Here is a 26,310-nt window from a genome sequence, read left to right on the forward strand (position 1 = left end):
ATTAAAAGTTTGAATGTTATTTATGAACTCCATCATTGTTTAATGGAAGCTACTTTTAGGAAACATCACTGGATGGCCAATAGGAAGCAAAGCTGCACTAGCTGATGCCAAAAGCATTCTAAAAGTCTTTAAAATGTTGAAAAATAAAAAAAAATTCTAATCTAAAAGGGACATGTAGACAAGAGCACAACCAATTACACTTTATTTAAACAACACTGTATTTTTATTAAAACAATTGAAGTTGTATTAAAGTGTAAAGTGAAAAATAAATACATTAATGAACATTTACTGAAGAGCACGGCACTATCCTTGCCTTTCTACTCTAATAAACATATATACAAAAAATGATTATGGTGTTATGGTTTTTTGACTCCAAATCAGTCAAATATTAGTGAAAGCCTTTAAAATTTAGCGTATTATGCTACTGTGTTTTGCCTTACAAGCTCACAATCAACTGGTCACTGAGCAAACTGGTCAGCGGTCACCATCTGGGTCTTCACTTTTTGGGTCTCTCCAAGATGTTTAGGAATTTCCCTCTTGTCATTTCTCGAGCTGGAAAAGGAAATAAAAGGTCAAAGGTTATTGTGATATCAAATACAGTCTCCAAACCTTATCAGACACAGTTAAAGTAACTTTCCATGGTATATTTTAATCATGGAGAGCGAGATCTTGAGAAATTATTGAAGTAAATATAATGGACTTCATTAAAGTTGTTCAAGTTTTTCCATCTTCATTCTCAAAGCTGTACATAATCTACAGCCAACTCTTGTGAGCGTATAGAGCTGGAGGTGTAACAGCTATGACCCCTCCTGTGGTCAGGCTGACACAGGCACTGATGAGCTTTCGGGCAGGAAGTGATGGGTGTGAGGGACAGGCTAAGCCACAGTGTTGGGCGGCAGCTAATGAAATAATTGTAATTTAGATGAGCTTCCCTGTGTGGCATCTTAATGATAGGCGCAAGTGTCAGTGGATTCATCTTCAGCGGTCTATCATTGGATCAAACATGATGCTACCTGGATTCAGATTATTAATTATGGCTTAGTAAGAATTTATGTTTTTGAAAGAAGCCTTATGCTCACCAAGGCTGCATTTAATTTATAAAAAATACAGTAACAGCAGTTATATTGTGAAATGTCCTTACAATTTAAAATAACTGTTTTCTATATATTTTAAAATGTAATTTGTTCCTGTGATGGGAAAGCAGACATTACTCCAGTCTTCAGAGTCACACCATCCTTCAGAAATTATTCTGATATGTTGATTTGGTGCTCGAGAAACATTTCTTACTATTATCAATGTTGAAAGCATTTGATCTGTTTTTTTTTTTGTGGAAACCATGATACACTTTTTGAGGATTTTATTTTCACAAATAGAAAGTTCAAAAGAACAGCGCTGGTTTGAAATGTAAATCTTTTGTAAGATCATAAATGCCTTTACGGTCACTTTTTAATGCAATTTAATGCAAGCTTGCAGTATAAAAGTATAACTGTTTCTTTCAATAAATAAAAAAACGTACTGACCCCACAACAGAAAATATATGTATTAATACATTTCAAATGTATATTTTTTTATTATTATTATTTAGATTAAGATATTTTTCTACAAACTAATATATTTTTAATCGTCTTAACATTCATCACACACACTTTAAATCTAAAATGGTGTGTATTGTAACCAGTTTACATTACATTAAAAATGCATTGCACATAAATTTAAAGGTTACAAAATACCCAAAATAATATTTGGCGGGAAATTCACAGGTTTAAAGAGCAGTTTGATTATTTCTACTTTCCATTGCACAGGTTCAAACAGTAGACAGATGAACACTTGACTCCTGACTATTGGATCCCTGAGAAAGCTGAGGAAAGCCTGAAATACAACCTAATCTTCAGTGTATTAATACAACAGATATCACCATTATAAGATAAACATTTAAGTAATGACGGGCATTATAAGATAATGCAGTCACTAAACATTCACACGGCAGTCTCACTAATGCCTTCCAAGTGCTTTCCATAAGTAAATGTGTGTCTTAATCCCAGGTTTAATGTCAATGATGGGAAGGCTAATGCTTGTTAAATGGGCCACTGGTTTCTGGAGGGGTCCACAAACAGGGGGCAAGAGCTTTGTCATAGCTGAATGACCAACCCCACTCTTACTCTTACTACCCCTCTCCCAATCTTCGTCACACTTTCTGTCCAAAACAATACAGGAGTCTGTCTGGCTCCCACGAGACCCCTTCACCAGAGTGCACCCCTCTGATCCACTCATTAATTAGATTTCCATTTATCCTCAAATCCCGTCAGAGCAGAAGGGAAATGATTTGCATTGAGTGAGTTAGATTAAAAAGGGGAGTGTAGAGGGTCCTGCCAGCTAGCCGACTGTGCTCAAACACACACACACACACACACAAGTATGAGCATTTACACACGTGCACAAAGCTGGTGCTGTCACTGGACAGGGCAGATCAATACTGATTAGCAGGAGTTAGAGATTTGTTTAGTTGATTAGAAAGGTCAATTACTAATTCTGTACTTAGTTAATCAGAAGCTTGTTGCCGGTGACATCTATATTAAATGGCATATTATGTATTCCAGAGGCCATATTATCTTCTTGATGTTGTATGAACACTCATAAATATTTTAATAAGGCAAATATGCTTCATGATGAGTTAATAGACAAAATAACATCAACACAAATGAGCAAATACATGAGCAAAATTAAAGCACTACAAACTGTAATGTAATGTTTGGTTGCTTTAAAAATAATGTTTTCTTTATATATATATATAATATATTTTTTTTTTTATATTTTTATTTAAATAAATATATACAAATATATGCATCATATATTATTATAATATACAATTTAACAATTAAATAGTCATATTTACATCATATTTAACATTAATCAAATGACACGACAGCTATAATTTTGATTAAATTATAATGTCATATATATATATATATATATATATATATATATATATATATATATATGACATTATAATTTAATCAAAATTATATATATATATATATATATATAAGTGAAAAAAAAGAAAGTGACGTGACATTCAGCCAAGTATGGTGACCCATACTCAGAATTCTGCATTTAACCCATCCGAAGTGCACACACACAGAGCAGTGAACACACACACTGTGAACACACACCCGCAGTGGGCAGCCATTTATGCTGCAGCACCCGGGGAGCAGTTGGGGGTTCGATGCCTTGCTCAAGGACACCCAAGTCATGGTATTGAGGGTGGAGAGAGCACTGTACATGCACTCCCCCCACCCACAATTCCTGCCGGCTCGAGACTCGAACTCACAACCTTTCGATTACGAGTCCGACTACGCAAATCCCGCAAATCCCGTCCTGCAGCTGATTCTAAGGCCGGTGACACACTGGCTGCGTGGCGTGAGTGTGGCGTTTCTGCTGCGGGTCAGTTGTGTGATGGCTGCTTCGCGTTTTCTGTGTCTTTACACACCAGAATCGTGCCTGACGCAGCAGACCAGGATCTTGTCATCACTACAACAGTATCTATACTTCATGTTGAGCATAAATATAAAGCCTACTAATAAAGGACTCCGTCAAAAGTATTGACGGCAAAATAAACAACCTGCAGTTTAATGTTTTGCATTTCTTTCCTTTACTGTACCGAAAATGAACCGAACCGTGACTTTAAAACCGAGGTACGTACCGAACCGTGATTTGCGTACCGTTACACCCCTAATATATATATATATATATATATACAGTACAGACCAAAAGTTTGGAAACATTACTATTTTTAATGTTTTTGAAAGAAGTTTCTTCTGCTCATCAAGCCTGCATTTATTTGATCAAAAATACAGAAAAAACAGTAATATTGTGAAATTTTATTACAACTTAAAATAATAATTTTCTATTTGAATATACTTTTAAAAAATAATTTATTCCTGTGATGCAAAGCTGAATTTTCAGCATCATTACTCCAGCCTTCAGTGTCACATGTAACATCCAGTCTATCACATGATCATTTAGAAATCATTCTAATATTCTGATTTATTATGAGTGTTGGAAACAGTTCTGCTGTCTAATATATTTGATGAATAAAAGGTTAAAAAGAACTGCATTTATTAAAAAAAAAAAATTCTAATAATATATATTCTAATAATATATTTTCTTTACTATCACTTTTTATAAATTTAACACATCCTTGCTGAATAAAAGTATTGATTCTATTTTAAAAAAAGAAATAAAAAAATGACTGTTATTACAAAATATTTATATTTTAAAAACATAGCTTTTTTTTTTTTTTACTTTTTATTCATCAAAGTATCCTAAAAAAGTATCACATGTTCTGAAAAAATATTAAGCAGCAGAACTGTTTCCAACTTTGATAATGAATCATCATATTAGAATGATTTCTAAAGGATCATGTGATAATGATCCTAAAAATTCAGCTCTTCATCACAGAAATAAAAGATAATTTAAAGTATAATACATTTAAAACAATTATTTTAAATTGTAATAATATATCACAATATTAAATTTTTTTCTGTATTTTTGATCAAATAAATGCAGGCTTGATGAGCAGAAGAAACTTCTCTTAAAAACATTAAAAATAGTAATGTTTCCAAACTTTTGGTCTGTACTGTATATATGTGTATATATATATATATATGTGTGTATATATATATATATATATATATATATATATATATATATAATAACTGCATAGGATTGCAAACAACACATTAAATAAAATATGATCAATTATAAGCTACCATTACACTTTTCTGTTTCAAAATCAATGCAGTTTAACTGTAATGAATGCGCTATTATCTTGGGAGATGTAAGCATCTTTTAGAGGCCCTTTAAAGCACATCTAGAGACAATACAGTTTGTTTTTAAGCCGGAGGAGAAAATGAATCCCCGGACCTTAAACTAAATTCTCTCCAAAACCTGACTGCCCCAATTCACTTTCATTAGCAGTCAAACACACTAATCGTACCCCTGTTGCACATCTGAAACTGCCACTTGGTTATTACGGGGAGTAATCTTTATTTAATAGATTTAACATCTATTCTCGCTGCCTAAACCTCATGGGACGGGGGAGGACAGACACACACTCGCACATAAACCCACCCTCTCGTCCCTCCATTGGAACACATACACCTGATGCTCATGTTTGTGTTCAAAATTCAATTACCTACTTATTGATACTTCACAGAGATATTTAAGATGCAGACATGGTGAGTGATTTCCCAAGGGAGCCACTGCTTCCTCAGCCGAGAGCTCTCCTCTTCTCATGCTCCCTCCAACCGCTTGACACCACGAATCATTACACACACGCGCTGACGAACACCAGCCAGCCCTGCCACAGCCTATCCCTGTTCAAGAGGTGTCCTTATTAATAGGCAATCAGTCAAAATTCATTCATTAAAAACCCTAAAAGGTTTCACACAGGCGCTATGATTAGCCAGGAAAGGAAATCCAATGAATTCCTAATGTATTTATGGAAATAGGGTGTCATTTCTGATCTGTTGACAGAGGTGGTGGCTAGGACAGAGAAGGGAGAGTGAGTTAGATGAATTTCCTCCACTCTCCCGCTGTGCGTGTCCAAATCTGAGCAGAGCTCGGTGTATCTGTGCAGTCGAAAGGTCTGAATGATGTCAAAATGAATTAAATAAGGACAACTAAGGATTATATTTTAAATGTGATTCCACAAACACTCCCTACTCCAGTCAGGCACTGTAATGCATAAAGAAGCAGGAATAGTGTGTGAGGGGAGGGGAAGATGAGTGGACAGGAAGTCGGAGAGCTTTCCCCACACTCAGCCTGTCATCTAGAAGCACTTCATAACCGCTTGCCCCTGTGCTCGGGTGTCTCTGATGGATTGATGGAAGCACATTACTACGGTAGGGTGGCATCACTGCAATCATATTCAGCGACACACTTCGCTTAATAGAGAAGAGATTGATCTACGGGAGGAGGCAGTGAACACTGGGGCCATTAGCGCTGGACGGGTGTGACCTTCGTACGGGGAGCAGGAACAGATTGAACAGCAGGGGGTTCTTGGATGTTGCGAGCCAGAGTTTTGTTCCAAATTGTAAATCTTTAACTTTTAGGATGTTTTCTTCCTATATGAAGCACCATGTATGGGTCAGAGACATGACACCCATTGTTTTGTGAGGATCTATTTATTTGTTCAAAAATACATACAAATTTTATTTATACATAGAACTGTTTGAATATACTGAGCAAGTTATAAATTCAAATTCATTTTGATTTTTTATTTATTTTTATTTATTTTTAGGGGCTTTCAGGTAGTCAAAAATGAAAAACAAAAAAACTGTCCTAAGATTATAACAAAGAAAAAATTATAAAAATACTGAAATATTATTTAATAAAAAACAAAAACAAAAAAACAATTATAGCAAAATAGCTTGGCATAATTAGTCAGTATTATTTCTTGGGGAACATTTTATAGCAAAGCTTCCAAACTTCAAAACTTTTGAAAATTATATTTAACTTCTGACAGTCAGCAAAGTCAATGTGGCATGACCAAAATTCAGAAACATGTAGGGAAGAAACACCGGAAATGACATCATAGAGAGGACCTCTGCAGACCCTCATGACTGCGTGTCAAGGTCAATAAGTCACATATATATATATATATACATACACTAAATACACTTTTTGTGTGTGTGTGTGTGTGTGTATATATATATATATATATATATATATATATATATATATATAAATATATATATACAGTACAGACCAAAAGTTTTGACACACCTTCTCATTCAAAGAGTTTTCTTTATTTTCATGACTATGAAAATTGTAGATTCACACTGAAGGCATCAAAACTATGATTTAACACATGTGGAATTATATACATAACAAAAAAGTGTGAAACAACTGAAAATATGTCATATTCTAGGTTCTTCAAAGTAGCCACCTTTTGCTTTGATTACTGCTTTGCACACTCTTGGCATTCTCTTGATGAGCTTCAAGAGGTAGTCACCTGAAATGGTCTTCCAACAGTCTTGAAGGAGTTCCCCGAGAGATGCTTAGCACTTGTTTGCCCTTTTGCCTTCTGTCTGCGGTCCAGCTCACCCCTAAACCATCTCGATTGGGTTCAGGTCCGGTGACTGTGGAGGCCAGGTCATCTGGCGCAGCACCCCATCACTCTCCTTCTTGGTCAAATAGCCCTTGATGCCTTCAGTGTGACTCTACAATTTTCATAGTCATGAAAATAAAGAAAACTCTTTGAATGAGAAGGTGTGTCCAAACTTTTGGTCTGTACTGTTATATATATATATATATATATATATATAACACTTTTATAACACTATATAATGTGTTTGAAAAAGATACACACTCACATGTATTCAAAGTGTAAGGAAATGTACAAATTATATTATATTTTTTATGATAGTTACATGACATTTCTAGAGCAATTTCTTGAAAATGGTACAAAAACGTAAAAACAAAACAAAATTCCATCATAAATAAAAACAAGTACATTGAAAAAAAAATTTTGATTTTGATTTTTTATTGATTTTAAAAAGACTTATCAATTTCTTTATCTTGGACACTCTTATTTGTCTTTGATCCATATGTGTTCCTATCGTAGCCTCTGTAATAAACAGCAATCATGATATCTGTCCAGGGAAACATAAGACTAACTACATTTATGTAAGTGCTACTTTACTGCAAGAAGATGGTTGCCAGGGCTTTGCTATATAATTGCAAAGATGTTTGAGAGGTTTTTGGTACACTGCTAAATCTGAAAAGTAATACACACCTCTCTTCAACAAGCTGCATGATTTAAGATATTACACATTTAATCCTCAGGGTTAGGGAGTTTTGAAAACCCCTTAGTGATCACTATTAATACATTTAACCCATTCCTATTTTTCTGATGCTTATTTTGCTACCCCCCCCACACACAAAAATACATTAGCAATCTGGTTAGACCTACAAGTTATGTCCAGATTATTTGACGCCCATTAAAAAAAAAAACACCCCACAATTACTCAAGTAGAAACAAGTGTGTTACATCATCTGTGCACGCCGCCGCAGTGGAATCAGAGATATCATCAGCATCGCCTGAGGCCTGGCTGTCCCAGAGGAGCACTCTCCATTCAATTACCTTCAATAACAGTACTTATCAGTGTAGTGACTGGTCCTGTGGGAGCAGAGGGGCCTGATGACCATGCTCAGCAGCCCCCCGACAGCAGCATTCATCACAGCCCGCAGCAGATGGGTACTGGTGGGGGGCTGGAGGGGTAGGCACGCGTCAGGCCCTCCCACAACGACCCTGATCAGCGTCACTCAGCTAGGAGAGGAGGGGTAAATGTCCCCAAGGAGACTGGTGTGGCACATGTCACGCTCTCACACACACAAATAAATATACAAACATGCACATGTTATCCTTATTTGCCTATGGTTGCACGTGCAAAAGGTTTACGCACCTCTCATGTAGTACTTACAGATGTAAATGTGCGAATCCACTTCAAGATCAAGCCATTAAGATACTTAATATACAGTTATTTATATATTTTAAGCTTAACATAAGTCCAAGATTAATCAAAGCTTAATTTATGCTGCTGTTGATCATATCCTCCCTCCCAAAGATAGGTGGCTAATGCATCTAAAGGCTCGGCATCTGCATGTGGAAGAGACGAAGGTCGAAATAAATATATAAAACAAATGTGTGGCTTATAACCTTGCCTTTGGGGTGAGCTTTCACTGCCTGATTGCATTATCCCCATTAACCAGATCAGGACTTTAATGGCCATCGTGCCAAAGGTGCAGTAAATTTTTTCCTCCTCCTCCTCACCCTCCCGTCTCCTAGCACTACCTCTCGTCAGCTCGTTTAAAGGTGCTGAAGAGAGAAAGAATCATGATGAAAAAGTAGCTCAGATTTACAAGGCTTCCCTTGACAGCTAGAAGGAAAAAAATTAAGCCACGCCACATAGAAGAGCACCACGTTAAATGCTGCTCTGAGCCGAATGATAATCATAATTTCATATCTGTCTCCTCAGTGCAGAGGTTTTACATAACAGTACATTTATTTGAAATACGATATTGAAATATAGAATATTGAGATGATGCAGAACGATTCTGCAATATATATATATATATATATATATATATATATATATATATATATATATATATATATATATATATATATATATATATATATATATATATCCCAGGATTTTTTATGAATATTTGTTTTTAAAAATATAATTATTAGAATTATACATTTCTGTAAAATCTTAACTTTTTAACAGATAAAATGAATACGGCATTGAACTCTCTAGGTTACTAATCTAAATACGTTAATCATGTGAACACCTGACATTCAGATGTTCTTGTTTCCAATAAAGCACAAGATGCTCATTGGATCATTCTCAAATTATGCTTGAGAACCTGATCATTTGGTTTTACACAAAATTTGTGAAGTACATGCAGTTGACTGTTTCTAACTATTCTTTCGCTCAAAGGCACAAGCTGTGACAAATTACATTTGGCATAATCTTGGTTGAATGAGCCTACTTTAATCATGCGCTCTAGATGGAGATTTTACAAATCGGCAGTGAACTCACAAGGTGACCTCTCATCACTTCACCAGTATATTTCCACACTACAGCACCAAGTCTGACCTGAGACTAAAGTTACCGGTAGGTGGGTATAGCCAAAAATATATAAGAAACAAATGTGAAACCAAGCTCACACTAAATAACAGGTTATATATTAGATGGAGAGAACCTGCTTTCAGCATTGGAAATTAATTTTCTGACTCCTGTTAAAAAGAGTAAATGTCTTGGAGCATGTTGCATTCCTAAAGAAGTGAAGAGACTACATCATGAACAAGCAGAGGATAAAATAACAGGAGGGTGGAGACATCTAGGTTGACTTATTACACTGACTGCTAGAAAGCCAACTGGGTGTAAAGTCAAAGATATTAAACGCAGGCAGAACAGACTCAGGTTATGCCTTTCTATTGGTGAAAAAATGCAATTTTAACATAGCAAAAACGACATGGGAGCTGTACCTAAAAGTGGTATATTTAACCTTTTGAGCTGGCACTTATACAGACATTCAGATGTTTTAAATATTAAATGTGACCCTGGACCACAGAACCAGTTAAGTCTTTGGGGTATATTTTTAGCAATAGCCAAAAAACATTGTATGGGTCAAAATTATTGATTTTTCTTTATATATTTTTGATTAGTAATATTCATTGCCATTGCCAAACTTCATTTGGACAACTTTAAAGGCGATTTTCTCCATTTTTTATTTTTTTGCACCCTCACATTCCAGATTTTCAAATAGTTGTATCTCGGCCAAATATTTTCCGATCCTACTAAACAATACATCAATGGAAATCTTATTTATTCAGCTTCCAGATTATGTATAAATCTCAATTTCGAAAAATTTACTCTTAGACTGGTTTTGTGGTCCAGGGTCACAAATGGTGAATACAGAAACATGAAATGTCACATTAAAAATATCAACTTTACTGAAATGTAATAGAATAATGTATGGATGAATAATTCAGGTCAGTAAGAATTAATTTATACATGTTCAAAATAATAGTCAATTCAAGCAAACAGATGGTTTTGAGCGTGAGATTTTACCTGAATTCACCCTATGTTTCTCATTGAGATGAAGTTTGTTGAGGGATGATTTTGAACACGCCACGAAAAAGTAAAAATGTCAAAAGAAATCCAATTTATTGTAATCAAGTGTTCAGACATGGTCTGCATTACTTTCAAACTGCTCAATAATTGTCCATTTGATGCCCATTTTCATCTAGCAAATATTTGATCTTTTCTGTGATCCTGCTGGTATACATTATTACTACATCTAGAAATTTTGAGACATAACATTTTAGAACTACTGGGAAAAATATAAATCGGTTTAAATATAGAGTGGAGATCTATTTAGGACTTACCAACTAAAATAAATGAATTACATATATATATATATATATATAATAATATGTATATTTGTATGTTTCAAATTGATTTAGGTGCTAGATTATTTATAATAATTTATATGACTTAAAGAACCTCTATAATAAAGCCAACAGCAGCTGTTGTGTTTTTTTGACCGTTTTCTTCTTTGCTAATATCGCCATCTAGCGGAGGCTTTAAACCACTTCTTAAACACTGCACAGATGGACTAAAGGTTTCTAAGAAACTAAGATTACTTACATTCCTCCAAACCCAACTGATAAGCCAGATTCTGCAGTCCCTTCACCTTCTCCATCAGATTTGCTGTGGTCAAACTTCCTAATTCTAGTAAAAAAAAAAAACACATAATAAAAACAAGCATAGTGCCACTGCCACTACAAATAAGTTAATAAAAAAAAAAAATCACCATATGATACAAAAAATACCACAGCTTTTCTAAATTCATGTTGCAATGTATCTAACCATATTAAGCTCTTTAATTGATCTAAGCATTTGTCAGACAGGTCCATGACATAAAAATGCTCAAATAATGCATTGAGAATCTTATTATAATTTGTTTTGGTTTTATGAAAAAGGCAACAGACCTTTCAACATTTCAATATCTTCTGTCTCCAGTTCAGCCATCCACTTGGGCGGAGAATTTGTGATAGGCTGGAACAACAAACAAAAGTCTCAGTTTTATGTCTGAATGCAAAATTTCAAAATAATTTATTTTAATGTATAATTCTGATTCTTTGCTCACATTTTTGAAGGATGCAGCAAATTCAGAGACACCCGGTACTGTGAAATGTTTTTAAAATTACATGGGACTTTCCAAACAACTTTCAAATGTTCATGAAAAAAGCACATGACAGGCAAAAAAAGAAAAAAAAGAAAAAAAATTTGTTTTTCAACAAATGTGACTTTGGGTCATATGTAGAAACATCTGTGAATATTACACCCTTTAAAACACTGTTTTAGTTCAAATCAAAAATATTATACTCAAACTTACACTGCTCCGGCCACAGGTCAGGTGAAGCTCGGTCAAGTTTTTCAAAACTTAGCAGAGAGGATTCAAAGTCCTCACCTATATATATAAATAAATAAATAACAAATGATATATGCTCTTTATTACAACCCTGTGTCAGAAATTAGATCAGCAATATATTTATTTATATTTATTAAATCTAGTATTAAATACAATATTACCACAGATGTAAGTGCAATTCTAATGTGGGTGAGCAACAATCCCCATGTTATGCAGGACATAATAATGTTATGACAAGTCACGATGGAGGGAGGTTATGTTATGTTTACTCAGCTGTTTGTATTAGTGAGACCCAGCTGAGCTAGCTGCATTGATAGCAATGCTTATTAAAAAATAAATAAAAATTTATATTTAAAAATAGAAGATACAAAAAGTAACCTTTTTCCACCTAACCGCTGCATCAATACATTAGTATAATATTTAACTGTTAGTAACTGATGTCGTTGACACGTAGCTTGCTAATGACTGACTCCAAACATTTTTATGACGCAAAAAAAAAGAAGCCTTTTTTAAAACTGAAATCGTTAATTATTTAAGAGGGTATGTTGACTAGCATAATAGTTTATAAAGGTTATTCGGTCCGGTGCACTAATACAATAACAACTGACGTTACCAAGGAAAAGAGGATAATTAAAATTTACCTCCATTCGGAGACGCCATGTTGATAACAACGCACGTGATTCAAAGCAGCCAATAGCTGAAGGCCCTGAATACCTGTAGCTCCGCCCTCTCCCGTTACGTGAGATGTCGCAACCATGGACTGCAAAAAAGGTCGCATCATAGCTCCGTTGAGAAACAATTTTTAACAGGGTGTTAATTTAATAAAATGTATAATTTTAAATAGTTTGAGTTAAAAAGGCTATATTTAAGAAAATACAACCGAATAACTTGTTAGAAATATTAGCAACAAATTAATACAGTGAAAGTGAATAGACCATTTATGCAACATTACAGTGTATTAATATAAAGTGATATGTAACATTACTTAAACATGACAAATTTAGAGACTGTCAGAGAAAGGAACAGACATTGAAAAGCTAGTTGAGATGGTGGGAGAAATCACCCAAGTTGCAAAATGGGCTGCTCTCAAATGCAACACAAATAAAATCCAAATACCAGCTAATGTTTTTTGCAATGTATTAATTTCAGTCAGTCATCAATCTGCATGTCAGGCAACAATTCCAGTCACACAATTACGAAGGGACACAGCTAATTATTTTACAAACCCAGCATCCAAACATGAATCCAAATGAAATTCTTTGGTATGAGCCATACATGGTAATTTGATTGATAAAAAAAACAACTTGTGTGGATGAGAAATATAACAATGTGATACACTGTATTTCATAGATTGCTGTTTTTGCATAGCATACATTAATTATTTTTTTGTTCTCTTTGAGGGAAAAACTAAATATGTAACAAATGAAATGTGCAAAACACAACTGAAAAAGTTAATATTTTATACATCATCTAGCATCTTTAAATCTGAATCCTAAAAGGCACTTTATTACTTCTATCAATTTAGTTTAGTCCAGCTACAGCTGTTAAAACATCTTGACTGTAAAACACTAACTTTAAAATACTATTTAAAAAAACTAATCACAGACTAACATCAGAGTAAAGGCTATACTTTCACAATTAAATGAGCCAGTCAACATGTAACAAGTGAAATAGTTAAAAACATTTAATGAAGTCCTTCAAAACTGTCTAAAATCGAGAAGGCAGGGTCATGCGCCAGCGGCCCCCTCATGCCATTGGAGAGAGGGTGGAAGAGATAAAAGCTGAAAGTGTGAGATCAGTATTAGAAATGGACTGAATTTGTAGAACATTTGTTCAGCATGAGATAAAATTAACATACTTTATACATTTCCAACAGGAAATCTTGTAAAAAGTTAAAAATAATAAAAGTATAAAAGTGATGTGAGCCCAAAAACAACTGCATTTAAATATTGTAGAGTTTTACCTGTAGATGAACCCTAACAGTAGTATAAAATGACCTCCCCTCACAAAATAATGTGATATGGATGAACTAAAGAGAAGGTGTAAATTCTGAAGGAAGATGTCCAGAGTACCTTAAATAAAGAAGGTAATTAAATGTTAGAATTAAATGTGTTCATTCATAAAAAGCTGCATTTTAATAGGCTTATTAATGCTGCTAAATTTCTGGAAGAGTTTGTTTTTTTATTGCGAGAGATTTGGAGAATTTTATCTTTACATCACTTGTCCACCAGTGCAGTGAATGGGTGCCGTCAGAATGAGAGTCTAAACAGCCGATAAAAACATCACAACAATCCACCAGCAATCCACATGACTCCAGCCCATCAGTTGTGTCTTGTGAAGCAAAAAGCTGTGCGTTTATTAGAATCAAATTCATTAGGATGTTTCTAGCGTCAAACTATTGCTCCTGTCTAAAATATGAGTCCTCCATCCATAACATTGCTTTTTTACTACTTAAAAAGTCATTTTGTCTATATCAGGAGAGAAATATGCACAGATCAAGCAAACGAAAAAAACTGTTCAGTTCTAAATGTTTTTATCATCTTTTATCCACACTCATTTTGACGGCACCCATTCACTGGTGATACATTTTCAGCAAATGTTAATTTTTTAATGAATTATTCCTTTAATACTATTGTGATTACAAGATGGCAATTCTGATTGCAGCATAAAATGTATGTAATGCTAATTAATTAACTTCTAGTCCATAGAGAAACAGTTTGATAAGAATATCTTAGAGTAGGCAGTGACTTTGGTTATCTGGTTTGCCGTCGTACCTGTGAGCATACTGCTGAAGAATATGGCAGGAAAGTAATGGTGGTAGTAGAATATGCGACCCATAATGTAGAACGGGAGGTAGTGTAATAGCCAACCCAAAAGCAGCATCCCACCACCCTCCATGAGAGTGTGACAGTGCACTGAAACACAGCATCAGATGGTTTGGAATTGTTCTGATTGGCTCTTATTAAGTGCTGCACATTATGTAGTGCTGCTTACCTTTCCTCATCCCCTCCATCTTCACTCCTCTCTGTTTTGCTAAAGATGCAACTGTCAGCATTAAAACAAACAGAGCAAGACTAAAGAGGTTCAGCCATCAGATGACCTGAGATTTAAATGTGATCTTCAGTAATGATATGACAAGATATCTTAGGAAGAAGAGGACATAAAAACAGAGACACTTACAGGGTTCCCGAGAAGATAAACGTGGTACTCGGTCTCATTCACTCCAGAAAACCTCAAGCCCTATCATGAATAATGAATAAGAATGAGTTTGTACTCCAACAGATCTGGATCTTCACAACAGTTTTGTCAGTTAAACTAATACAAATAAATGAATAAAAAACTTTTTCATTAGAAAGTTTTTAATAGAAATAAAAACTGAAATAAAATCAGTTAAAAACGTTTTCTTGGCAATTAGCTAAAAATATGCTGAAGTACTAAAACTACAAAAAATAAAAAAATGGATATAAATAATAATAAAAAAAATGACAAAAGCACGTTAAATTACTAAATCTAACATCAAAACTAAAATTATAAAAATTAAATCTTATTTTTTTTAAATGTATAAATATTATAACATTATATAATTAATACTAAAATAAAGCTTTCTAAATAGTGTTTTTTTTTTAACTGTCTAACACTTCTTTCACAACACACCTGATAGTTGATGGGCCAGGGCTTAGAGTTTATCTCATTGTCCTTGGGCTTCAAACCACTGTTTCCCTAAACAAAAATACACATTTTACTAAACTTAAACCCATACAACTTTCAATTCATGAACCATTCTGATGTAAAAACAACATTTTACGCGTTAGATTTTCCTTTAGGAGAATCTTACCCTGATCATCACAATATGCGACTCCCAGAGGACCTCCAGGAAAGTTGGTTTGAGCACTGAAAGACTGATGTTGGGCACTGCAGACATAAAAAGATGTCACATGAACAGCTAAGTAAAACCCCTCCAATGGCACATTTCTGCTTATTATCGTATTTTTAAAAAGCAGCTATATGAACATAGGTTTAGGATGGATAAGATCCTCAATGTTGCACTGAGTGTTGGGGCTCTCTTTGACATATGGGCTACATGTGACCTCCACTTGTTCCCATCTCCTGTAGAAGAGTAATACGCAGTTAAAATGGTTTTCTGTGGTATGTCTTGCACTACAGACCAGGGGCAGGTTGCACTGCGTAGACACTAAATGTTAGCCATCTAATTTGTTTTCTTCTAGAAGGTCAAAACAAGTCAGTAACAAAAATGTAGACTGGCCAAATTTTAATCAGAAAAATGAGACTGATTGTCACTTGGCTAACTACTAGTTGAGCGTTACACTATTAACATAGTGTCTATGTTTATGCAACTGAGGTTTTTGCTGAATGAAAACTCTCACCACTTGGGAAGGGTCCTTCCAGAGGAGCAGAGCACACAGCCTGTAGAAAATTTGTCTTTTTCTGCAGTACAAAGAAATGTATCCAATTTATAGTATATTATTTCCCCTTTACAGTAATGTCTTTTTATATGTAGGTAGACTGGGTAAATCTGGATTACCTTGTGATTGAAATTCCACCTGGAACAAGAGATGTCCAACTATATTTGAATAGCATCCAAATAAACAAATATTATGGCTGATTTATGGACTATTTTATCAGATAAGTACAATATACAGTCAGACAGACAGATAGATAGATGGATAGATTGATAGATAGATATACTTAACATACCTACCAAAGCACAAAAGAATCATAACACAAGATAACACAAAAACAAACACAGGTGTAAGCATTACAGATATTTTAATCAGAAGTGGAGCTTTAACAGTTGTGGATGATCCGTACACCCATATATTACTGATCTATAAACAAATTAAAATGGTATAATCCTTAAAACTCCATTAGATGAGTATAAGGTCCATTTGTATCCAGCTTCAAGACTTGTCTGTTTCCATACGTTCCATGTCTGACCTTTGTAACAGCGTCACTGTTCCTGGAAGTTGAGAGTTCACTTTGACAATGAGACACAAAGCTGCTGTAGAGCTTCAAGCCTTCATCTTTCCCAATGTTGCCATGGTACTGCATCCCTTTTCCCTTTGGTTTTCCTCCAAGCGTAGCTTGCGGTACTATGAGAACACTTCCTGGTAGCTGAAGCACTGAGATGTGCTTTCCAGATTCGGTCTCACAGAGCTTCATGTTCAACAGTGTGTTCACTGAGTTAGAAAAAAAGGCTAAATGAAATATAGTTTATATACCATTTCAGAAATAATGGATATATATATGTTTTTATTGCAAATGTGAGAAAGGAGCAATTGCATACCCATTTTGGGGATTATATCTTCAGTTGCACCTTTGAAAAAGCAGATGTAGATAACCATTCCCCTATTAATCTGAATAATCCGAATTACATTAGTCAGGCCATTAGTTGGACAAAAACTAGAATTGTGTTTAAGGTTATTTAATTTATTTTTCCCATACCTCAACCCATTCAGCCTCACTCCCTTCTTCTGGAGGTTTGACCTGCAGTCGTGCATGCAGACACTGCTGGAGAATCACTCGCGCTTTCAGGGAGTTCTCTGTACTCTCGGACATTGCTACGAAATAAGAGGGAAATTGCCGAGTACAGTGTCAGCGATCAGTTTAATTCCATTAAATAACAGAAGTTTATTTCAAATGAACCTCGCGGGTTCATTTATTATGGAAATGAACTATGGAACTACAGGGGGTTCCGCTTCCGTGTGAGATTCCAAACAGCATACGTCATCGTCAGTCGACAGTGCGTGTGCGACGCAACTTCACAACATCTCATGCCCTTTATATAAAAAACATGCTGTATTTGTGATATTAAATGATTTAGTACCAAACCGATAGAAACGAGTTTCACATGGAAATCATAGCGGTGTCTAATGTCTTTGTTTTTCTCGTGACGTAGTCTGAGATTTCGTGTCTCTGGAAGATTTATAAGATGGTTAAATTACACGACAGCTACAAAAGGCTTTTGCAAATATATACACTGTCCTCAAATAGTATAGGCACACCATTCTTACCTATCAGATTTATTCCTTCAAATCAAAATCGACATGAAATCCGCTTCAAGGTAAGTGAACCTCATTAAATATTAATTTAATGTAACTTTACGTTAGTGATTACAGGTTCCCTAATTATTAATTCTGTATACCGTAGATGCATAAACTTAACTACATTACAGTATAGACAGTGATACTGACACATATTTTCCCACTTTTTTTCTGTTCAGACTTCAGGTGCTGGTGAACGAGCTCTGCAGGAGAGACAGAGGCAGCACATGGCACGAGGTTTGCCAAAACAGAAGCCCATAGCTGGAGTCAAAGAGGTCCTTGTTGTTGCATCGGGGAAAGGAGGGGTGGGAAAGTCCACAACAGCAGGTATGTGTCGTTTGCATTCATTGATCTTGGTTTGTTTCATGCGGCATGCCACAGTCATCTCCAATCTGTTTGTCTTACTCTTAAGACCACTGCCAGTATTTCTCTGAATTTAGTTTAATGTCTTCACAGTGAATCTTGCTCTTGGACTTATGGCTAATGATCAGGTAACCAGATAGCCCCTGTCTTAGCCATTATATTGAAAGCACAACATTATTGCCCTTTTTATTAGATGATTTTAATATCTTTTTTCGCACTGTTGTTGCATGTAGAGTAAATCGGTGGGTCTTCTAGATGCTGATGTCTATGGCCCCTCCATTCCAAAGTTAATGAACCTAAAAGGAAACCCTGAATTAACAGACAGTGAGTTTTGTGGCCACATTTGCTTTGTAAACAAAATATATCATGTTTAATAAGAAAACTTGTTTGCCATTCATATATGATTGAATGATAATATATGATATAGACTTTCTTTTCTTTATTTTTAGAGAACTTAATGAGACCACTTGTGAATTTTGGAATTCCTTGGTAAGTGCATGAATAGTTATAGTGCAGGAGTGTTATTTTATGTAGACTACTGTTCAAAAGTGATCAAAAGTTTGGGGTTTGTAAGATTTTACATTTGTATTTAAAGTAAGTATTTTCTGCTCACCAAGGCTGCATTTATTTGACCCCCCACCCCCAAAAAGTAACTTAAAATTTCATTAATTCCTGAGAAACCGTATTTTAAGCAGCCATTACTCCAGTCTTCAGTGTCACATGATCCTTATACAGTATGCTGATTTGGTGCTCAAGAAATGTTTCTCATAATTATCATATTGAAAACAGTTGTTCTGTTTGTAGAAACCAGCATTTATTTTAGGATTCTTTGATGATTAGAAAGTTCAAAAGAACAGCATTATTTTTAGTAGAAACTTTTTTTCACTTTGTGTGATAAATGCAATGCAGTATTTTCCCTGACCCCAAACTTTAGAATGTTGGTTTATTTTAGTTTTTTCTTTTATACAATTTAATTTTCAAATGTTTAAGGTCTTACTTTTTTCTTCCTTCCTCTACAGTATGTCAATGGGCTTTCTGGTTGAAGAGGTCGCACCTATTGTGTGGAGGGGTCTGATGGTGATGTCAGCTATTGAGAAACTCATTAGACAGGTCTGTCATTTGGGTTTGGAAATTCTCTTGATAATAGGATTTTGTTGAATATCTATTTTTTTTCTTAATTGTCCTCGTCCAGCACAAATAGATGGGATTTCTTCAATAGAGTTCAATTTTTCTATCCACTATCACATCATGAATTATTCTCTACCCTGGTTTCATGCAAGAATTGTCATTTTGTGCAGACAGTCTAAGAAAATAACCCAATTTACTCAACATTGTTGTTTCTTTCATAATCACTACTTTAATGAGTTTTTCCATGCAGGTAGATTGGGGGAATCTGGATTACCTTGTGATTGATATGCCACCTGGAACTGGAGATGTCCAGCTGTCTATTACTCAGAATATTCCAATAGCAGGTAAATAAACAAATGTTACAGCTGATTTATGGTTTAACTGCCTCGTTTCGGCATCTATTACAAACTGAAAGAAGCATTCTACCTAATATCAGTCACAACACAGCACCACAGATTTTTCCAATTCATATTTATCATTTAAGGTTTTGTTGTAATTTATTATGATTTATTATGGTTTTGTTGAACATGCATTATGAAATCAATTTTTACTGCTTTTAAACATAATGTAAGTACTTTTTGACAGGTTTGTACACAAAATGGCAAAGTTAGTTGTATAATTTATGCTAAACTGATGTCCGTTTTGCCTTTCAGGGGCTGTAATCGTGTCCACACCTCAAGACATTGCCTTGCTAGATGCACGAAGAGGTGCCGAGATGTTCAGAAAGGTTAACGTTCCGGTAAAGCATTTGCTTTTGTGTTTAAAGCTCCAGCTTCAACTTGTCATTATTTTATAGTGGGAAGTAATAGAGTTTAAGCAGGTTGGGTTTATGCTGATATAGACCTAGCAATAATAAAACACTGAAGCAGTAAAATTGACATTAAAATATTAAGATCAATATATTTAACCCTTGTTGTCACAGTTAATTCTGTGACAGTCAATTCTGACAGAAATGATTTAATTTTGATTTATAAATATGTTTAAGGATATGCTTTGCTCGTTCAGGTGCTAGGTCTGGTTCAAAACATGAGTGTTTTCCAGTGTCCCAAATGCAGTCATCAAACACACATTTTCGGCTCAGATGGGGCGAGAGAGCTTGCTCGGACCCTTGGTGTTGAGATGCTTGGTAAAGCCATTCTCTATAAAGTATTCCATTATGAATGACTGTTTTAGCATTGAAGCACATTTAAAAAAAAACTGTGACAATTACCAAATTTAATGCAGAATATATAGTCAAATTGTATGTAACTAGATTTGATTCAAGTGGATCGGGCTATTTGTGAGGACACAGGGTTTCTCTTTTCTCACTCCAGGGGACATTCCTCTTCATCTCAACATTAGGGAGATGTCAGACAAGGGACAGCCTGTGGTTGTGTCGTCTCCAGATAGTCCAGAAGTAAGTGAATCATGTTGATTCCTGTCTTGCTTTTCATTGTTTTCCATTATGGTAGTTTTTTACCGCAAGCGTTTCAGGATCCTTGAGTGCAAAAACTTGCTACACTACTTTAGTAACATGTATTGATAAATGACAAAATTGAAATGCAAATATCATATATTTATTGTATTTAATATACTTTTATTCATAAATCATGTTATGTTTGTAAAATAAACATAGATTTTTATGTTATTATATTTCTTAAACCACTTTGTAGCATGTGTTGATAACAATGGTAAGATATATATTGTGTATATAATACACTTATATATTATGTTATAATTTTTAAATGATTATTATTATATCATTTATCTAAAAGCAAGAGTTAAGATAAACTACACCAATGGTAAAGTTAGTTGGACACAATATACTTTATTTTATTTCAAGTACTAATTCTGTTTTAAATGCTCCTTGAGACTTTCTATTTTATGTTCAAATTTGGTTATTTCTAAACAGTCATGCAAATATGATTCACTTTGAATGTACTGTATTCATAAAATGTTAACTAACAAATCAACTGGCAGATTTCAATCAGACAGAGTTTCAGATGTATACAAGTTACGAAGGTTTGTACAACGGATCTGAAATAACATTTATGAAATAATTTTCTAATATGTTTATTCATATTTCTCTGTTCTGCAGGCCGAGGCTTACAGAAGAGTTGCAGCAGCAGTAGTACGGCGACTAGCGGAGCATCCAAGATAAAAGTAGTTTTGCTGACCTGAGAAAAATTATCAGTATTGATTCATTGTCTCCTAATCAACTTGTTTACCCATTCAGATTGGTATCACATACCTATTAGAATACTATAATTTATGTTCTTTATTTATGCACTGCCATATTGCTCATTATTTACAGAGATTAAAATAACAAATATTAATAAATCATTTTGATTTTAAACAGTTTTGCAGAAAGGAAGCTTTCATTATATAGCTATTTTAAGTATGAAATGATGAAAATAAGAACTCACTGCAATTATGATCATATTAAAAGTGCCCTAATGTAATGTCTGTTCAAGTGTACAAATCTCAGATGTGGATCTTTCCCACCAGAATAGATTGACAAGATGTTTACCCAAAAGGAACTTGTTCAAAGGGCAAATTTAATGTGGCTTCAATCAATGTTATTGATATCACTTCAGAAAAGTATCATTCCACAGACACTTTATTGCAACATAAAGATGGTCATTACAGGACTTAACCACTTGATGGCACTGCAGATGTTTTCATACATCTTTTTTGATTTATAGTGATAGCTAAATTAGGTCTTTCACTTAAACTGTTTTGACAGTAACATGATTGGAGTCTTTTGTTACTTAACTTGCATTTAATAAAGTGAAATGGTCCTGGCCCAATAGGAGAAATGCAATGAAGTTTTCATGGGATGATAACTTCCTGCATATTTTCACAGCTCCCTTGACTCAGCTGAAACAGCCGTATTCAGTCCACCCCTGTGTAACTGTGGCCAGACAGACCCGTCTGTGATTCATCACTGCAATGAAGCTATTTTGCTTTCTTTTAGTCTCAATTGCTCAACTGTTCCCAGAAGTCCGACCCCGGGGTTTCAGCTGTACAATGACCTCAGATGAATTTGGACGCTTTCACATTTGGTGTTATTTATTTTCTCTTTGTTTTCACGATAAAGGAAGCGTTATCCCCATAACATGCCTTGACTGATGTCATTGAGCACAGTGGTGTGACTCACACTCCCATGAGTGTGCCCTTAACGTGTAAACAGCAAATAAACATCTATTCATATAGACATATAGAATTCACAGAAATTATGCCTGGGATTATTGTCAGAGAAAGGGAATTTCTCAATGAATAGGAGAAGACTATTCATAAATCTGATTCTAGATCAGACAGCTTTCACTCATGAAACCTTATTTGCTTGTGAGAGACTGCATAACATGGGCATATTCAGATTGAGTATGTTTCAGGTAATTGCCAGCTGGGAAGAAACAGATTTCTAAAAGTGTGTTTTTGCGGTGTTATCAGTGGCATTATAAAGGCAGACTTTGCCCCATGTGGTAAATGTGGCTTATAGCTTCTACTTCCTAAGGCTATGGAAAAAAATCTATAATTAAATGGGGTAGCTATGCAGCTCAAGAGGACAGAGGGCAGACTTATTTCTGTGTCATCTTTGATTCATGAGCAGATACTGTTAATAAAATAATCTGAGGTGCAAACAAAAGACATTTAAGAAAGATTATGATGTCTAAAATGAATATTGGTCAGGAATGGTCTCTTCGGTGTATATCATTCTAGTTACCTTTTTTTTATACATAAAACAGCACGGTTTTCACTCAGATTCTGATTAAATGATCATCTATTATTTTTGCAAATGACTTAACTATTTAACTATATGTGGTAACCTCTGCATCCTTAGCTTATGATGAAGTCTTCATGGCTAAAGTATTGGCTTCATGCCTGTAAATTGGCTGAATGGTGATCTGCACATGTATAATAGAACACATATATGTATAATTGATTAAAATTATGTAAGGTACATGCCTTCTGAGGCAGAGGTTTGTCAAAGCATGCTGTTGGCATGTAAAATAAATCTTCATTAATGCTACATATTGAGACCTGATTCTGAGAAACATCAGAACACTTTCAGAAAACAATAATTTGTACCTTTAGGGGCACAACAGTTTGTTAATGTGACAGTACATATTACCTGAGTTGTTATAGTTAATTAAAATTGAAACTAAAATTAAAACAAACTTGACTGGAAAAAGTTACATTTAAATAAAACAAATAGAGTTTTTATTAGACAACTAGTTGCCAAGGCAACAGATCTCATTTTAATTTAGTTTAACTTAACTGAAATTAAATGAAAAAATAAAATAAAAATGTGTAAAAACCACTTTTTTAGGATACTTTGATGAATAAAAAGTAAAAAAATAAAAAAAGCTATGTTTTTAAAATATAAATATTTTGTAATAACAATATACACTACTGGTCAGTAATTTTTTTTTTCTTTCTTTTTTATTAAATAAAATCAATACTTTTATTCAGCAAGGATGTGTTAAATTGATAAAAAGTGATAGTAAAGAAAATTATTAGAATATATATTATTATAAACAATATATATATATATATTTTGAATAAATGCAGTTCTTTTTAACCTTTTATTCATCTAATATATTAGACCGCAGAACTGTTTCCAACACTCATAATAAATCAGAATATTAGAATGATTTCTAAATGATCATGTGATAGACTGGATGTTACATGTGACACTGAAGGCTGGAGTAATGATGCTGAAAATTCAGCTTTGCATCACAGGAATAAATTATTTTTTTAAAGTATATTCAAATAGAAAACTATTATTTTAAGTTGTAATATTATTTCACAATATTACTGTTTTTTCTGTATTTTTGATCAAATAAATGCAGGCTTGATGAGCAGTAGAAACTTCTTTCAAAAACATTAAAAACAGTAATGTTTCCAAACTTTTGGTCTGTACTGTATGTGTGTGTGTGTGTGTGTGTGTGTGTGTGTGTGTGTGTGTGTGTGAAATTTAACTATTTCTGAGTGAAAGCGGTTTCAAAGTAAATCCTATACCATGTAAAACATGCTTATCTTTCCTATTTTATTTATTAAATAATAAATACTTCATGTCATCTTAACTAACCTAACAAAATAACTACCCTCTGAAGTTCCTTTCTATACTCTCATAGCACGCATGTACTTGAATTCTGGAGATCTGTTAGTCTTTCCCATTCAGCACTTATTTAATTTTAAAACCTAGCTAAAAACAGCATTTTTAGGCTCCAGACTTTAAGATCAGAGAGATAATCTAACAATATTAAGAATGTAGCTGTATTCATTTGCATGATATCTCTCTCCTGAAGCTTCATCTGCAGTGACCCGGAAAACCACCCCTTCCCACAATCCCAAGTGTGGATCCATAACCATGGCAATATAGCCGTGCTGCTGCTCAGGGTACACAGCAGCAGCAGCTGGTTCCAATTGCACTGCAGCGCAGGGGAACAGGAGGGGGGCTCCTGCTTAAAGAGGTATCCGAGGTGCTTTAACTCACTACCATTGGTATTCTTTAAACTTTGGAAACATCTCTATTGACAATATTAGCTGTATAAACTATATTTCAGGTAGTAGTTCGAGAAGTTGAGCAGACATTTATTAAAAGAAATGTAAAAAAATAATGCGTGGAATACCATTTGCACATCAAACATTTGGCAATTTTAGATAACGTTAAATTCATAGCGATGACTAGTCTTATCTTGCAAAATCAGGCTCCACACAAAGGGTGCGGACACCAGGGCTTCTCAGCAAAACTCCAAGCACAGCTGACAGTGAATCTGCAGATCTGAGGGGTGTTGGAAGGAGATTTGGGGGTGGGGGGAAGGTAAATAATTCATGATGTAAAAAAGAGAGAGGCGAGATTTAAAGGAGGCATGGACAGACACATTAGCGAGGCCTGATGCTGAGCGTTTGATGTCCACACGTTTGTGTTTTGTGGGCAGTAGCTGCGATGAACATTAGAATATTAATTAGTACTTTGCATACAGCCTGTGTTGGGGAAGTTCAGTCATTATAGAACGTCATTTTGTTATTGATAGCAAGACAACTTTAAAAAACTGCATTACAAAACAGCAAAAATGAGAAATGTTGCTTTTTCAACTACCTTTAATAAGTTTAAATCGAAATATTAGAATTACTAAAACTGAAATTCACGTTGATTTAGGGTTTCAGAGCCATTGTTTAACAAATCAAATCAGATCTGGATAAAAGAGGCATTCTGTAGTTAGACTATTTGATTTATGGTCAGAATTTACTAAGCACAGCCTCAGGGAATCTTGAAAAAAATAGAAGCATGGTTTTCAAAATTGATATGTTCTTGAGCAGTAAATCAGCACAGTGTGATTTCTGAAGGATTATGTGACACTGAAGACTGGAATAGTGATGGTGAAAATTCTGCTTTGCATCACAGGAATATCTATCTATCTATCTATCTATCTATCTATCTATCTATCTATCTATCTATCTATCTATCTATATATATATATATATATATATATATATATATATATATATGAAGTATGAAATATTTAGTAAAAACAAACATGATCCATTCTTTTCTGTCTTGACTTATCATACAATACAATACTGTACTTTGAGCATTAGCATGACAATAATTTGAAGTAAATATTCACTGTAAAAAAATTCAACCTTCTAAAAAATTATTTTATTATCATTATTAATCAGCAGTGCCAAACATAACTGCAGTGATACATTTAAATACATGTAAACCCTAAGTGCTCAGACTGACCATTTGCATTTA

At 34.4% G+C, this 26,310-nt stretch overlaps 3 protein-coding genes and 1 long non-coding RNA gene across 5 annotated transcripts; 1 reads left to right on the top strand and 3 right to left on the bottom strand.

Moving 5' to 3' along the window:
- Positions 1-200: 200 nt before the first annotated feature.
- On the bottom strand, positions 201-12,786 carry LOC132111636 (protein lin-52 homolog). 2 transcript variants are annotated; one of them, XM_059519135.1, is made up of 7 exons: positions 12,654-12,786; positions 11,977-12,051; positions 11,728-11,765; positions 11,570-11,636; positions 11,226-11,309; positions 486-552; positions 201-454 (listed from the first exon to the last, which is right to left on the bottom strand). In XM_059519135.1, exons 1-6 carry the CDS (start codon positions 12,670-12,672, stop codon positions 497-499), a joined length of 339 nt encoding a protein of 112 aa, XP_059375118.1. In that variant the 5' UTR covers positions 12,673-12,786; the 3' UTR covers positions 201-454; positions 486-496. The 2 variants fall into 2 exon arrangements, with proteins under 2 accessions (XP_059375118.1, XP_059375116.1); XM_059519133.1 differs by having other exon boundaries at positions 201-552.
- A 2,003-nt stretch (positions 12,787-14,789) lies between these two features.
- Positions 14,790-15,254, bottom strand: LOC132112090 (uncharacterized). The gene is made up of 3 exons (XR_009424884.1): positions 15,193-15,254; positions 15,007-15,112; positions 14,790-14,927 (listed from the first exon to the last, which is right to left on the bottom strand). It is a non-coding gene; the product is annotated as an uncharacterized LOC132112090 (long non-coding RNA).
- A 1,524-nt stretch (positions 15,255-16,778) lies between these two features.
- On the bottom strand, positions 16,779-17,740 carry LOC132111638 (D-aminoacyl-tRNA deacylase 2). The gene is made up of 3 exons (XM_059519137.1): positions 17,476-17,740; positions 17,318-17,387; positions 16,779-17,210 (listed from the first exon to the last, which is right to left on the bottom strand). Exons 1-3 carry the CDS (start codon positions 17,587-17,589, stop codon positions 16,888-16,890), a joined length of 507 nt encoding a protein of 168 aa, XP_059375120.1. The 5' UTR covers positions 17,590-17,740; the 3' UTR covers positions 16,779-16,887.
- A 43-nt stretch (positions 17,741-17,783) lies between these two features.
- LOC132111637 (iron-sulfur protein NUBPL-like) lies at positions 17,784-22,662 on the top strand. Its single transcript, XM_059519136.1, has 11 exons — positions 17,784-18,094; positions 18,254-18,401; positions 18,531-18,565; positions 18,671-18,761; positions 18,887-18,926; positions 19,457-19,547; positions 19,816-19,909; positions 20,219-20,304; positions 20,571-20,691; positions 20,879-20,961; positions 21,643-22,662. Exons 1-11 carry the CDS (start codon positions 17,963-17,965, stop codon positions 21,703-21,705), a joined length of 984 nt encoding a protein of 327 aa, XP_059375119.1. The 5' UTR covers positions 17,784-17,962; the 3' UTR covers positions 21,706-22,662.
- The last annotated feature ends 3,648 nt before the right edge of the window (positions 22,663-26,310 follow it).

The sequence above is a fragment of the Carassius carassius genome, chromosome 31 (genome assembly GCF_963082965.1).
Source record: "Carassius carassius chromosome 31, fCarCar2.1, whole genome shotgun sequence".
NCBI classification, from domain to species: domain Eukaryota; kingdom Metazoa; phylum Chordata; class Actinopteri; order Cypriniformes; family Cyprinidae; genus Carassius; species Carassius carassius.